This window comes from Dasypus novemcinctus, chromosome 9 (genome assembly GCF_030445035.2).
Source record: "Dasypus novemcinctus isolate mDasNov1 chromosome 9, mDasNov1.1.hap2, whole genome shotgun sequence".
Classification (NCBI taxonomy): domain Eukaryota; kingdom Metazoa; phylum Chordata; class Mammalia; order Cingulata; family Dasypodidae; genus Dasypus; species Dasypus novemcinctus.
In genome coordinates, this window is record NC_080681.1 from 107,858,315 (window position 1) to 107,873,507 (window position 15,193).

General features: G+C 58.9%; 2 protein-coding genes across 4 annotated transcripts; one reads left to right on the top strand and one right to left on the bottom strand.

The window, feature by feature from the left end:
• Positions 1 to 1,025: 1,025 nt before the first annotated feature.
• Positions 1,026 to 3,578, bottom strand: GPR3 (G protein-coupled receptor 3). Its single transcript, XM_004455721.4, has 2 exons — positions 3,517 to 3,578; positions 1,026 to 2,474 (listed from the first exon to the last, which is right to left on the bottom strand). Exon 2 carries the CDS (start codon positions 2,467 to 2,469, stop codon positions 1,477 to 1,479), a length of 993 nt encoding a protein of 330 aa, XP_004455778.2. The 5' UTR covers positions 2,470 to 2,474; positions 3,517 to 3,578; the 3' UTR covers positions 1,026 to 1,476.
• A 6,209-nt stretch (positions 3,579 to 9,787) lies between these two features.
• Positions 9,788 to 15,189, top strand: CD164L2 (CD164 molecule like 2). 3 transcript variants are annotated; one of them, XM_058304035.2, is made up of 6 exons: positions 9,788 to 9,884; positions 10,326 to 10,493; positions 10,593 to 10,664; positions 11,169 to 11,213; positions 12,642 to 12,786; positions 14,112 to 15,189. In XM_058304035.2, the coding sequence occupies exons 1-6, from the start codon at positions 9,797 to 9,799 to the stop codon at positions 14,254 to 14,256; spliced, it is 663 nt and encodes a 220-aa protein (XP_058160018.1). In that variant the 5' UTR covers positions 9,788 to 9,796; the 3' UTR covers positions 14,257 to 15,189. The 3 variants fall into 3 exon arrangements, with proteins under 3 accessions (XP_058160018.1, XP_058160019.1, XP_012379589.1); XM_058304036.2 differs by lacking the exon at positions 14,112 to 15,189 and adding an exon at positions 13,296 to 13,627; XM_012524135.4 differs by lacking the exon at positions 14,112 to 15,189 and having other exon boundaries at positions 12,642 to 12,790.
• Positions 15,190 to 15,193: the final 4 nt, after the last annotated feature.

Below are 15,193 nucleotides of genomic sequence, written 5' to 3' on the forward strand. Positions count from 1 at the left end.
CATCTACAATCATTACCTCCACCTAAAGCAAGGAATTCGAGGCTCAGGGAGGCCCAGTGGTAAGCAGCGGGGTGGCCGTTTGCAGAACCCCAAGGCAGAGTGAACCTGCCACAGCAGGTGCCCTCTCTAGAGCTTTGCTCTCTTGTTCCATCAGCTCCAAAGCCCCAAACTCACCAATGAGGGCAGGATGTGGGCGTCCTCATCCCAAGGGTCCCAGCACCCTGGTCCCTGTCCCCAGGAGGAGGTGGGGCCCTTGCCAGGTCTCACCAGAGGCCCATCAGAGTGAGCCCTTTGCTTCCACCACGTCGGGACTTGGCATCGGTGGGCGGGGTGTGCAGGGGAGGGAGTGTCAGTCACTCTCCACCTTGGATCTCCAGCCCCCAGGCCTCTCTTCCACCAGGCCCCATTCCACTCTCTCCACTCACATACATGTGGACACATATTTATCACAAAATCACTTTTTATTGAGTGTTGGGTTGGGGACAGGAACGGGGAATGCACCGGGGGCCATAACCCGGTGGGCAGAGGGGTCGGGTGTTGGCTCGCGCCCCGCCTCCTCTGGGGCACCGCAGGGTGAGGCCCGGCCCCCAAGGCCATGGCTGTGGTGCTGGTCACCAGGCTGGAGTGGAGTTGGGGGTGGTTCTGGTCCCGGCTGCCTGACCGGGCTGCAGTTACCCCTAACGGCCACCAGAGGGCAGCCGGCCCCCAGCGCAGAGGAATTCTCGGTTGCTGAGGTGATGGCTTCTTAAAAAAATAAAAAACCAGAGGCTGGTGTGTTCCCCCTGCAAACCCAAGGGGGGCGGGCCTGGGGAGAAGGCTCTGGTTTCTATGATCTCTTCGATAAAAAATAAGCAAAAATAATAACAAAATACGTGGTTTCTCTTTCTCCCTTTTCCCCCTCTGGAAAGTGAGGTCAGAAATGGGGGTGCGGGGACAGGGGGTACCCTGGTATGGCCTGGATTTCAAGGTGTGGATCTCTTATTCCCCTTCCCACCAATAAATAAATAAATAAATAAATAAATAAATAAATAATAAATAGATACTCTCTTTATATGTGTCCATATATAGATAGATAAATCTTTCTTTTTCTCCACTTTAGGCAACTAAGTGACTAACCTCGCTGACTCTCAAGCTCAGAAACTCAAAACTAAAGTGACATGGTCAAGGTCAAGACTGGGGGAGAGGGAAGACCAGGGACTTGAATGGCACTGTAAAACACCCAGCATTCTGCAGCTCCACACCAGCTGGGCTGTGGGACGTTCCAAGTAAAAACCTGACCACCTGAACATTCTAGAACCATGGAACTCACGGCGCCCAGCAGGGATCTGAATAGAATGCTGAAACACCCAATGTCCTAGAACTCCAGAACCAGCTGGGTCTTGCGGGTGTGGAGTTGGGGGTTTGGAATAAAGCCCTGGAGGACCTAACATTCTGGAATTCTGTAGTGATCAGAGCTGAAGGGTCACCAGGATGGGCCTAGACGTCACTAGGGGAGCGGGATCGGAAGGGGATCTTGGAAGAGGAACAGCAGCAGCAGATGGCCCACAGCACCTTCTGCACATCCTGGTTGCGAAAGGCATAGATAATGGGGTTGATCATGGAGTTGTAGGTGGCGGGGAGCAGGGTGAGATAGGTGTAGAGGGATGGCGAGTGGGCATCGCCCAGCAGGCAGTAGACGGTGAAGGGTAGCCAGCAGGCAGCAAAGGCACCCAGCACCACGGCCAGGGTGGCAATGCCCTTGCGGGTGGCCACATAGTGGGAGGTGGGCAGCAGGTGCCGCTGGAGGGCAATCTGCTGGGCATGGCGGCAGACGATGCGGCAGATCTGGGCATAGAGTTGCAGCATGATGCCAAACACCATGAAGAAGGCCACGGCCAGGACCACCAGGTGGTTCTTGGAGAGGGGATACACCACGCCGCACGTGGCCGGAGCATGCATGCAGTTCCAGGCCAGCACGGGCAGCAACCCCAGGCCCAGCGCGCCCCCCCACACCAGGACCAGCATCACATAGGTCCGTGTCACCGTCGTCTCTGAGTAGTAGGTGAGGGCATTGTACAGAGAAAGGTAGCGGTCGACCGTGATGGCCAGCAGGCTGCCGATGCTGGCAGTGAAGGCCGTCGCCAGCACGCCGACAAGCACCTGGCTCATCTCCGTCGAGCCGATGCAGAAGACGGCAGCGAAGTGCAGGACCAGGCCCAGACCTGCCAGCAGGTCTGCCACAGCCAAGCTGCCCACCAGCAGAAACATGGGGGCACGGAAGGCGGGCGTGCCCACGATGATGGCCACCACCAGTGCGTTCTCGCAGGACACGAGGGTGCCTGAGATGCACAGCACCACGTCCCAGGCCCTGGGCGAGGGCAGCGGAGCAGCTGGGCCTGTGGGCCCCTCCGCTGGGTCCGCGCTGCTTGCGTTCACAGTGCCCGGGCCAGCTGAGAGCCAGGCCAGGGGGCTACCTGCACCCCACATCATGGTACCTGCAGGAAAGAGGCCCTGTGAGAGGCTGGGTGCAGGGGTCTGCAGAGGGTGAGGTGCCCTTCAGGATACTGGTGGGAGTCTCTCCTCAGGATGGTTGGGTCCCAATGCCTCGTCCTCCCGTTCATGCCCGGGCCTCCTTGCAGGACACTTTTGTCCTCTCCAATGCCCCCAAGCCTTTCAGCTGGGGTCTCTTTACCTGGGGGTCCCTGTCCTCAGTCTCTTCACCCTCTCTCCTAATCCCCTGGCATTTTCCAGCTCTCTCTCCCATATGTGTGACCAGAGGAAAGTTAGAAGAGGGGCTACCTTAAGTGGACGGGGGCCCTTAGGATGCAGGGGATGCCGGGAAAAGCCCGAGAATGGGGAAATGGAGCACTTTTCAAGACTGAGCAGCTCTGCTCATTCGCCAGCTGTGGGAATGACGCTCAGTTTCTGAGGCTCTCCAGACCCTCAAGATCTCTCAGTACTGACAGCTCCAGGCTCCGCCCCGAGGAACGTGCGTGCGTGAAGCTCCTGCTTGCTCTCACCCCACACCTGGGGTCACACCACCTGGGAAGTCGGCCCCCTCTACCTGCCCAGACTTCGGTCCCCGTGTCCGAACCCCTCATCTCGCCCGAAGCCCTAGGCCTCTGGAACCCCCTGCTGGGAGCCTGAATCTCTGAGTCAGGCCCCCCCTTCTGTCCCCACACCCGGTCTTGGATCTGACTGTCTCCTGCCCAGATTCCTGGATGCTAAATCTGACACCTCCTCCTCCTCTGACGCCTGGGCCCCTGCCCCAGACGCCTCCTGCGGCCCCACCTCGGGTGGCCATTCGTCCTTCCAGGGCCTCGGGTCCCTGCAGGAGTAGTCACCCGCGCCGGGTCACACAGCTGATGACTCTCAGCAACCAGATCCTTGGGCCCCCACCTCCTAGCCCAGAACCTGGGTTCCCAGCTCCGACCTCCGACCCCGGCCAGGCGCTGGGAGCCTCCAGCCGGCTCAGTGCTCCGGCACCCTGCGTGCCCTTCCGGACGCGTGCTGCCCGCCGCAGGGCCCGCTACTCACCGCTCGGGGCCGGGCGCGGCCGGGCCGCGGGGAGGCTCCGCTCGGGTCCGGACGCTGCAGGGTGTGCGCGGACCCCGAGAAGCCCCCGCGGCCGCGGGAGAAGCGGCGTGAGTCACCCCGCCCCGCCCCCGGCCACTGGCTCGGTGACGTCAGCGACCCGGCCGGCCAATGAGCGCGGCGCGCTGGGGCGCAGCGCGCGCCGCGAGGCATAATAATAAGGCCTCGCGCCGCCCGCTCCCCCATTCATAAAAAGCGACCGTGGCGCGGCCCCGCCCCCTCCCGAGCCAGCCCGCGCTGTCCTTGACGCAGCGCCCTCTGCGGGCCGGGGGGTTTGGGGGTCGCTGGTGGGAGATCCTTGGAGAAGTCCCAAGAAGGCTAAAGGGGATGGCGGGGCGACCCAGCTGTAGCTGAGAGGGGACCCAGGCTGTGGAGTGATGGGACCCTCGGGGGACAGACAGACTGATGGAACCCAGGTGACGGAGACCGAGTGATGGGGCTGAATGGGCGTCCCCAGTGAGGATGATGACGTTGCCGAGATGATGAGGCCCTGAGGTGACAGAGACTGGAGCGCGAGGGAACAGGGAGGGGGGTGGCAGTGGTGACAGGATCTCGGGGGATGGTGGCCTGGGATGCTGACGGTGGAAAGGGAGTGACTCTGCGGCGAGATGGGGTTCAGGGATCCCAGAGAGGTGGAGGCGGTGCAGGGGAAGATGGAGAGTCCAGGTGATGGGACTTGAGGTCACCGGGACCCTGTCAGAAGTACTGAGCTCCTGAGGTGGCAAATTTAAGCGACGGTGGTGGGGTCCTGGAGTGAGGATAACAGGTGACCGGGGTGAGGGGGCCTCAGGGTGAGGGCCTCACGGGTAGAGGGTCCGGAATGACGGTGACCAGGCAGGCAAGCTGCTGCCAGGGCGAGTCCTCGTGATGCTGGGGCTGGGAGAAGGAGCTGGGTGACATCACTCGTGTCAGCCCAATAGCGCCCTCAGAGCACAGGAGAGGTGGGTTGGGCAAGATTTCAAAATCTGAATTATTTATTCCAAGATCTGGAAAGCCAGTGGGGGTGGAGGGGGGGCACTTTCCCGGAGTAGCGGGAGAGGGGGAGCCGGGAAGAACTTGGAAGCAGAAAACCTGGCAGCTCGTCCCCAGGGCAGACCCCTCTCGCCTCCCATCTTGGGCATCCTGGGAGCAGGAGCTCTGGAGACAGTTCCTTCTTCCCCAACACTGCCTGTCCTGAATCTCAGGGCAGCACCCCTGCAGACTTCTCCAGATGTGACAGATGTGGCCTCCGGGGGAGGGCCTGGCTGCCCCTCCTCCCTGTCTCCAGCTTTGATCCTCATTTGAGTCATCCAGGCCTGTGGCATGGGGCCAGAGGCCAGGGAAGAGCTTAGGACTTGAGGAAGCCACAGGGCTCCAGGCCCCACCCGACTTCTCCCTCATCATGGCATCACTGCAGCTCCTACTGTCAGGGACCACTGGGCAGTTCTGGGGCTTGGGTATGGGGCAGGGGGAAGGAGATGACAGGTCAGGTGGCAGGCAAGACGGGAAGAGGAAAGGGTCAGGGCTAGGGCAGGTGATGCACTTCATGTACAAAGTGTAGGGTGCCTAGGAGGTGGAGGTGGTCAGCAGTGTAGACAGGATTCAAACCCAAGCTCCTACTAGCTGTGTGACTTTGGATGAGTTTCTTAACCTCTCTGTGCCTGTTTTCTCACCTATCAAAAAGGAATATTAGTATCTGCCTCGAGGATTGTTAGAGAGTGCCTGGCACATTATCAGCACTGGCCACGTGCTGGCTATCAATAGTCTATCTAGTAGAAGGAGAACACCTGGGAGTCACAGGTGTGCAGGTGGTAACTGAGGTTCTAGGGCTAGATGACATCACCCAGGGAGAAGGTGTGCATGAGGACGCTCCTGCTCCTCTGCACTGGCCTGTCACACCATTCAGGTCTCTGCTCCCAAGTCGTGTCCTCAAAAACTCCTTTACTTCTCTCCCAAACTACCACCCCCTCTGCCATCACTCTCCTTCCCTTGCCTTATTATTTTTCAGAGCATGCGGCACCCCTGACATTTCCTTCTGCCAGCCCCACTAGCATGTGTGCTCCACGAGGGTAGGCGCTTTGTCCCATCCTCTGGTGGAGAACTGTGCTTGCCATGTAGGGGGTGTTCAATAAATATTTGTTGTCAGGACGAACAAACTAAAAAGAAGCAGTCAGAGAAAGAGAAGGAAAACACAGAGAGAGTCCTGGTGCCAAGGAAGGCGGGTGAGTCACAAAGAGGGGGTACAAGGGCCTCAGTGTCCCAGAGACCAGGACTCAGTCGCCCGCCTTCTCCCTGGTCAGAACCAGATCCTAACAACTGCCCAGATGGCCTCGGAAAGAGGTGAAGGCTGCTGGGGGTTGGCAGGAGAGGGGTGTGTGAGAAACTATCTTCTGGTATTCTGAGTAGCAGTGATATTTCTAATCCTGGAGACCGAAGGGACTATGGCTCTCCCTGCACTCTCTCCCATGTACCAAACTGCCCCTGCCAAAAGGAGGACAACTGAGGCCATCGGTGCCCACCAGGTCTCTCTTTCCCTTAGACCTGCTCTCTAGAGGAAGGGGCAGCCCCTACTCTCCTGCGCTCCTTCCCTCTGCCCCTACAACTTTGCTTCCTCCCCCACAACTGACACCCCTTCTAATCCATTCCACAACAACCCCGCAAAGATGGGGACAACGTCCCCATTTCATAGCTGAAGTTCAGAGAAGCCAGGGGACTGGCCGCAAGTCACACAGTAAATGGCAGAGCTGAGCTCGGAAGCCAGGTCCGTGTGTAACCAAGTCCAGCGTGCCTTCCATTCTAGCCCAGATGTCCCCTCTTCTCCAGAAAGGGCTAGGGGTGCAGGTTGACAGGGGCTGACACTACCTGCAGTTCCCCCAGGTGGCCACCAGATGGCCGCGAGCGCTCACTTCCACTTGGTTGGTCACCAGTACTGGTGGTAAGGGGAAGGGAATTCCTCGAGTCCACGCTCCAAAGCGAAGTGTGTGTGTGTGTGTGTGTGTGTGTGTAAAATTGACCATCTCCACACCTAAGGCCTTGGTCCAAGTCTGTGCCCAAGCTCCAAGTGTCAGCATCCTCAGTCCATGCAGTTTGCTGACAGTTCCTCTGGGTCTGTTTTTGGGTGGCTGCTGGAAACACAGAAATGACGTGGCCACATTTTTGCATTTTCAACATTCAATAAACATTTGTTGAGCACCTACTATTTGCCAGGCATGGCTGTAGGCACGAGGGATAAATAGAGCAATGAACAAAAATCCCTGCCAGCTCCATGGAGCTTCCATCCTAAAGGGGAGAGATGGGCAGTCTACAGGCAGATGAGGGTGACATCAAGGTGGGAGCCCTCGGGGCTCTCACAGACCAGCGGGGCAGACAAACACGAACACGCACAGCCACAGCCCAGCCCGGCGCGGCGCGGTTATTTAACAAACAGCTCCTCACCTCCGCTGTGTGCAGGGATCAACCAGGGAAGGAGACAGACGTGGTTCCTGCCCTCGTGGCGCTTACAGTCTCGTCACTTGATGGGGAACAGACGAGTAACCGATCGCACATTTGCTACAAGCTCAGAAGGAACAAGCAGGTATCGTGATTAGAGCTGTCAGGAGACCTCTTTTAACAGGGAAGTCCAAGAGCTCATTAGGAGGACCCTGAAGAGAGGAGAGCTTCCAGGAGAGGGCACAGCGAGAACAAAGTCCCTGAGAAGGAAAGCTTTGGGTGTGCTTGAGGAATAGAGAGGAGCCTAATGCGCGAAAGGGAGAGGTAGAAGTGGCGGTCAGAGGTGAGCAGAGGGGAAGGTCATGTAGGGCCACTGGAGGGTCTAGGCAGGGAGGTGAGGTGATCTGACTTATGTTTTCAAAGAACCACTGACTGCTGAGCAGAGGACTGGCTGGAGGAAAGCAGACGCTCCCCATCAGGCGGCCACCCGCCATGCAGGCGAGAGATGGTGAGGGAGTGTGGCCTGGGTCGCGGAGCAGCAGCCGGACTCAGACCTACCCTAGCGGGATAAACACTGGGAGGAGTGCCGCTGAGCTGCTGCAACTTTGAGACAGTTGCAGAGGGCTTCCTGAAGGAGGTGGCCTTTTCAGTGGTGTCTTAAAAGGATTCATTTGCCAGGCAGATGGAGTCAGGTGTGAAGGAGGGCCCTCCAGCGGAGAGAACAGCTGGGATGCAGGCAAGGAGGTATGAAAGAGAGTATGTAGGGGCTGTTCGAGCTTCGAAGAGGGCAGGAGGGCATGGAGGAGAGTCTGAGCGAGACTCCTAGAGCCAGGAATCAAAGGTTGTGGAGGCCAAGACACCTGAATCGTTGCTAACTGGAAGAGACATGGGCAAATCTGTGCTTGCAGGAGAGCCTTGTGCTGAGAGCTGGCTGGGGGACGGGCCAGAGGCTGGGAGGCAGGGAGGTCAGGAGAGGCGGGATGAGGGGGCAGGGTGCAGGAGACACGTAGAGGTAGAATCTGCAGGGTTTTAATTTGGGCTCTGGGACAGAGAGGGGGGGTGAGGATGAGACCATGCCCAGGGTATCTGGGGGGACAGCGGGGCCTCCCTTAGTGGAGGAGGACCCGGCAGGTTCAGGGGCCTCAGCGGCACTCAGGTGGAGGTACTCAGGAAGTAGATGGACCCAGAGGAGGCTGAGCTGAGGGCTGAGTGGCCTCTGGCCTCACTCAGCCCTGGACTGCCATGTGGAAACTGTGTGCCCCTGGGCAGGTGATTTAACTTCTCAGGCCTGCAAACTGGGGGTGACAAAACCCACACGTAGGAAGCGGATGTGACTCAAGCAACTGGGCTCCTGTCTACCATATAGGAGGTCCAGGGTTCGATGCCCAGGGCCTCCTGGTGAAGGCACGCTGGTCTGTGTGGCGAGCTGGCCCACGCAGAGTGCTGGCCTGCGTGGAGTACACGCAGGAGTGCTGCCCCACACAGGAGTTCTGGCCCATGCGGAGAGCTGGTGCAGCAAGATGATGCAACAAAAAGAGACACAGAGAAGAGCTAATAAGAGATGCAGCAGAACGGGGAACTGAGGTGTTGCAAGAGAATGAGCGCCTCTCTCCCACTCCAGAAGGTCCCAGGATCGGTCCCTAGAGCTGCCTAATGAGAATACACGCAGACACAGAAGAACACACAGTGAATGGACACAGAGAGTAGACAATGGAGGACGGGGGGGATAAATAAATCTTAAAAAAAAAAAACCCAAAAACCCACGTGTAGGGCATGCTTGTGGACATTAGATGAAATGCTGCAGATTAAAGCTCTTAGCAGAATATACCTGTTGCCTAAAAAGGGGCCCGTAGTTGTTTTTGTTAGCTGTATTAGTATTAGTTACAGGTGTGCTGCTGGGGAGAGCTAACTGGGCTGGAGATGGAGACTTGACTTTGAAAGGAGATGCCTTTCAAATGGGAACTGACAGCTGAGAAATAACTGAGACGGTCCCAGGAGAGAGTGGAGAGGGGCTCAGGACTGGACTGGGCCACCAGCAATGAAGAGGGAGAAAGGAAGGGGGAAGGAGGGAAGGACTGAGCGCAGAGAAGGGGGCAGGAGGAGACGAAGAAAGGGGAAGGGGAGAAAGGAGAGGAGGAGGAGGGCGGGCGGAGCACGTGGCCTCTAAGGCGCCGAAAAGTGACCACAGAGGGAGGAGAATCAGACGAGGCTGAAGCTGGGGCAGGAGTGGTGGCCGCGGGCCAGACTGCAGAGAGGCCGGGGGACCTGGCAACAACATGACCCAGATCAGGCGGGAGAATGTAGGGAGCCGGCCGCAGCCAGAGCGCGCTGCGGGCCGGAAGGAAGGAGGGAGCGCTGAGGCCGGGCCTGGGTAGTCGGAGGCGAGGGGCCCGAGGCGGCCGTGCCCGCAGGCACGAGGCGGCGTGCAGTGCGCCCTCGAGAAGACCTGCGCGGGGACCGCACTTCACATCCAACGCCCTGTGCCCCGAGGCAGCCTCACGCACGTTTTCTGAGCCTGAATTCCCTCATCTGTGAAGCAGGGATGGTAACAGTCGCCACTTACAAACATCGAGAAGCTGCCAGTGGGGGTACCTAGTCCCCAGGTCTGTAAGTAGTTCTGGACGCTTCCAAGCCCCGCCCCAGACCACGGAGCCCCGCCCCCGCCCCGGGCTGGCCCCGCCCCTAGCCCCTCCCCTCCCTGCCCTGGCCCCGCCCCCGTTGCCCGGGCCCGGCCCCGCACACGCTCCGCCGAGTGGCCAGGAAGGCACGGCCCGCGCCCGCTCTCCGCCGACCCCAGCCGCGGCGCCCAGTGCCCATGGCCGCGCCGGGCCCCCGCGCCGGGCGGGCTGCGCTGTGTGGCGGCTGCTGCTGCCTCCTGCTGTGCGCGCAGCTCGCGGTGGCTGGTAACGGGGGCAGGGGCTGGTTAGGGGCCCGGGGAGGGGCAGGTGGAGCAGCCCGGGCTTGAGGGGTGGGGAGGCGCAGGGGCCTTTCCGGACGTGCGCAGGGCTCCAGGGGCGGGTTGAAAAAGGGGCTCCGGCTGTGTGTGGAGCCCTGTGTGTGTCGATGGTCCAGGTGTGGGGGATCAGGGAGCTTCAGGGGACGTGGAGTGTCTGGGGAGGATGTGGGAACCTCAGGTGTGTGGCAAGCGAGGGGGCCCGGGTGAATGTAGGGAAGGTTCTAGATGTGTGAAACCATGAGTTTGTGGAAGTTGTGTGTGTGTAGTGAGGGCTGGGAGCTCTAGGTGAGTGCATATGGGAACCCAGATGTTTGCAGAGAGGGAGCCCCTGTAGCTCAAGTTCAAGGAGTTGCGCTCTTGCCACTCCCTCACTGCCTCGCTCCCCCAGGGAAAGGAGCCAGAGGCTTTGGGAGGGGTGCCTTGCTCCGCCTGAACATCTGGCCGGTTGTCCAAGGGGGCTGCAAACACCTGGAACTCTGTGAGCATTGCTTGGAGGGGGACAGAGCACACAACCTCTCGGGCTGCGTGTGGGAGCAGTGCCCGCCTGAGGAGACAGGTACGGGGTCAGGTCCTCCCAAGTCCAGTGCCCCCGGCTCTCAACCCCAGGGCCTTGGCCCATCTCCCCAAACCTCTCCCCCGTGCCTTCTTCCACCAGGACACTGTGTGGCCCAAGCTGAGGTAGTCAAGGAAGGCTGCTCCGTCTACAACAGCTCAGAGGCATGTCCAGGTAAGGGGGCTCCCAGGGCCCAGGCCAAGTTGGCGGGAGGGGGCTGAAGTGTCGCCAGGCAGAGCATGCCCTCCAGGAAGGACCCAGGCTCTCAGGGAGTGGCCTCTGCCACCTGGGTCCAGTCTCAGTTCTGCCCTTAACTCTCTAAGAGGTCCCTTCCTTCTCTGAGCTAATTCCTCATTGGAAAATCGTAGCGTCAGAGGCTCCAGCACGGGTGTGGGGGTGAGGGTGAGAGGGAGGTTAGCTCTTCTATTTTAAGGCTTAGTGAGGGCCATAGAAGTTCAGAAGGGAGTGGGGTGGGAGAGACTTCCTCATCAGAGATGAGGCTTGAAGGTAGAGATGGAGAAAGGCACATCTGTGTGAAATAAGGCTTGAGAGTATGTCAGGTTCGCCCGGAGCTGGGAAGGGGGCCTGACCTGAGTCAGAAGTCAGCTGTTGGCCTGCGGTCTCCTGGGGATCTGGGGGTGGGAGGGCTGGTTTACTGTGGATTCTCTGTCTCCTCAGCTGCCCACCACCACCCCACCTATAAACCGAAGACTGTCACAACAGGTAGGTCCTACCTGAGGGGATGGAATGGTAGGAGGACCAGAGGTGCAGGGAAAGGTAGACTTAGCTTCAGGCACATCCTCCGTGACTTCTCCCTCAGGCCTCAGGTTCTAGGTCTGTAAAATGAGCGCGATAATGCCTACTGCGCTGAGTGGCTGAAGTGACCGGAGTCTAACACAAAGAAGGCTTTCAACAAAGGATGCTGCCCACCCCTTCCCCAGGCTGAGTCCTGAGAACCTGTCCTCGGTGCTGAGGGAGTGTGGCTCAGGTTGTTGACGAGCCGTCCTCAGTGATCTGTCACCTAGTGCACCCCTGAGCCCAGAGGTCCCAAAGCAGGGTCCCGGCAAAGGCGAAGCAGAGGCAAGAACCCCGCCCCTTCGTTGCCCCTGGCTTGGCAGGGATGTCCGAAGAGGCTTTTGGTTAATTAAAGCCAGAAACATGATCTCAGAGGCTAAATTATTGATGGCTCAGCTCCCTCCGGCTGGAGCCCCAGGTGGCTTTGTGTGGCTCATTTCTTCCCTCTTCTCCTCCTCTCCCGTGTGCCCTTCTCTGGGGCTCCCTAACCTGCAGCTGGGACCACCCTTTGCCCTTCCTGTTCTCAGACCCCTTCACAACACTCACACCATCCTGGCAGCGGACCCAGCCCACAGTCGGGCCCCCATCCACTGTGCTAGAAAGATCTCCCACCCGCCAGCCCAGTCCTGCTCTGGGCACCTGGCCCATGGCCTGAAATCGAATCCCTGGCAGGAGTTGGTGGGTAGCATGGCACAGCTGGGAGCCACCCAGGCACGGCCTGACAACTGTGGGCCCTGAGGCTGTTCTCTCTGAGGGGCAGGGGACTTGGTGTGAGATCAGCTCTGTCCTGACCATGAATGACTTTGGGCAAATCTGGTTCTCAGAGCCCAGTTTCTCTCTCTGTCATACATCATCCAGTCTCCATTTACCCACTCGAGGTGTTAGCCCTGACCCACTCAGGACCTCTGTGTCATCTTCTAATCCTTCCTTCTCTAAATACTCTGACATTGGGTGCCTCTGGGCTCTTGGGGCTCTGAACCCTGAGACCCTAGGCTGAAAGGGACTCTGGGCTGGCAGGTCTGGATGCCTGTGTTTTGGGTCTGTCTTCACCCCACTGGGCCAGTGTGGGGCAGGCAGGCTGAAGTCTAGCCACCATCTGGTCCAACCCACCCTTTGGGCTTGTGCAGTCTAGTCCCAGAGAGGGTGTGAGAACCACTAGGGAGCAGAGCCAGGGCTGGAGCCAGGGCCACACCTTCCCCATCCAGGGCTGTCCCTTCCACCAGGCACTTCTCAGCTGCCTGGAGGAGCTGGGTTGTGAGCCTGATGTTCCAGGCCCGCAGGTGTGAGGACTGGGACCTTGAGGGATTCTCGTCCGTGGTGGCCTTCTGGGACCTCCATGGTACCTTGCCCCCGCAGAGAGCCCCCTGGTCCCGGAAGCCCACAGCCCTGGCTTTGACGGGGCCAGCTTCATTGGGGGTGCCGTGCTGGTGTTGAGCCTGCAGGCAGTGGCCTTTTTTGTACTGCGCTTCCTCAAGGCCAAGGACAGCACCTACCAGACACTGTGAGTACCTGGCCAGCCCGTGGACTCCCCACTCACTCTCTCCATCCCTCTCCTGCCCCCCAACCCCTCATAGTGCCCAGGGACAATGCCTCCTTCCCCTCTGGCCCCCGTATGAGCCACGCTCCTTCTCCCTCCTCCAGTTCTGGGGCTGACTGTCAGCTGCTGGCTGGGGCCAGGTGTCTTGGAGCCCCTCTGAGCACCCCCGTGTCTTTGCCCCCTCATGCTGCCAGCAGGGAGGAGAATCAGTAGGTGATGGCCCAGCCAGCCTGCAGCCCCGCAGTTCTGTGGGCATTGGGCAGGAGCCGGGGCGTGTGTGTGGTTTGGTTTGCCTCTGAGAAGGGGCACTGCACTTGAGGCCCCCGTGTGCCGTGTGTGCTGTGGGCGAGTCACCGCAGCTCCATTAAAGTTTTTGGTCTTCCAACTGCTGCCTGCTCTCTGGGGACGGGGATCCTCAGCCCCCCTGGGGCAGGGCTACCCCCCTGAGCGCCCTCTCTGTCTGGCCCCTGCAGAATCTGACCCTTTCTGGGCCTGGACTCCACACTGAGGGGAAGGAGGACACAGAGGCTGCCCTCTTGGCCCCCTCGTAGGCACTGGGGGTGGGAAAAACTTTCGCCACCAATTTCTGGCCCCTGTGGGCTCCAAGCAGACTCAGCGCCCAGGGCCTGGCGCCCCTCCTTCCCGGGCCTGGTTCCTGCGGCTGAGCGCACCTCTCAGCTACCTTCTGTCTCAGCCATCCTCCCCGCGGGGCGCCCCAGCTCGCTTGTGGGTTCTGTGCCCGCCTCTTCCCACCAACCTGGCCTGGGCACCGCCCGCAAATAAAGGAACTCTTTCCAGCACTGTGCTTCGTGTCCTGAATCCTGGTCTGTGTGTGGATTGGGTGGGGTGAGGGGACAGCTACCGTCTTCTCCTTAACGGGAATTCTGCCTAGGACTGTTGCTGTCACCTTTGAAAATATCTCCACTTTTTATATATGTTTAATACGCCCACCCCCTTTACAGATGAGGGGACAGAGGCTCTGGAAGGTATGGGCATGTGCTCAGGGTCACACAGCTGAATGGGCCAGAGCTGGGATTAGCAGAATATCAAAATTACCCTCTAGAGGCATCTCCAGACTCTAAAGTTAGGTCCCTGTCCCCAGAGCCGAGGTAGAGAGCCTCCCCACCCCACCCTGGGACGCCAGACAGCTTCTCCAGGCCCTCTGGGAAGGCCCGCACCCCCTCCACCCCTACCTCATATCATCACCCACTGAGGGTCGCTTGCTGGCAGCCGGCCAGGTGGCTAAGAGCCTTGCGTCTTTATCTCTTTTAATCCCATGGCTGTCCTAGGAGGTGGCGAGGCAACAGAGAGTCACGGTGGCGAGTTCAGCACATGGAGCCAGACTGCTCTGTGAGAATTTGGACAAGTTATTTAACAGCTCTGGGCCTCGGTTTCCTCATCTGTCAAGTGGGGATAACCACAGTATCCGTCTAGTGAGATATGGGAAAGGTTCAAAGTGGACAGGTGTGCTGCATGCCTGCGGGCCCTGCTGCCACGGGAAACTCCAGCGACTTCCTGGCACCACACATCGCACTGCCACCCCGATGCCACACACGCACCCTCCTCCCGCACCGACTTCCATCACAGCCTCCCACCCTCTCAGACACCAGCGTCCCCTTGGCATGCCATGGAGCACCTCCCCACCCAGCCTGCCTGGCTTGCTCTTCTCAAGCCTCCGAACACGCCATTTCTCCTGAATGGATCCCCCCTCCCTTGACTTCTCCACCCAGCAGAATTTCTTCTCCTCCTTTATTGGATATTTTTCTTTCAAAGTAGTGTCTATATGAAAGAAAAAAACTATACAGAAATTTATATAAAAAATGAGAGCCACTCTTCCCCGAGGTTTCATTCTGCAGAAGGAACTACGGTTAACAATATGTTTCACAGCTTTTTCTGTGAGTTTACAACATATATGCACATACACTTTGCTTTTGTTAAATTACAAAGTGGACTCAGGCTGTACATATGCTGCCACTTTTCATTGTGTGTCAGACCTGCCCTGTGCCTTGCTCAGATGGACATCATTTATTTGTCTGGGTCCTCGTGATGACCATTTGGGTCATTTCCACGGTGAGGATTTTAAACAGATCGTCCACAGATCTTGGCACACCTGTGGGAGAGTTTGGGGAGGAGGGATTTCCAAGAACTAGAAGTGCAGGGTGTCAGGGCTTCCATCTCGTGGATTCGCTCATCGAGGAAAACTCTGCCTCGACTGCCCCTGACGTTGCCTTGTACCTCAGGCCCGCAGCACTGGGCCTGGCACATTGGAGGCCATCGGGGAAGGTTTGCTGAGAGAGGGAGGGGGAAGGGAAGAGGGAGGGGGAGAGGGAGTGGGAGGGAGACAGGTGGAACTTGCCAGGTAGAGATAAAA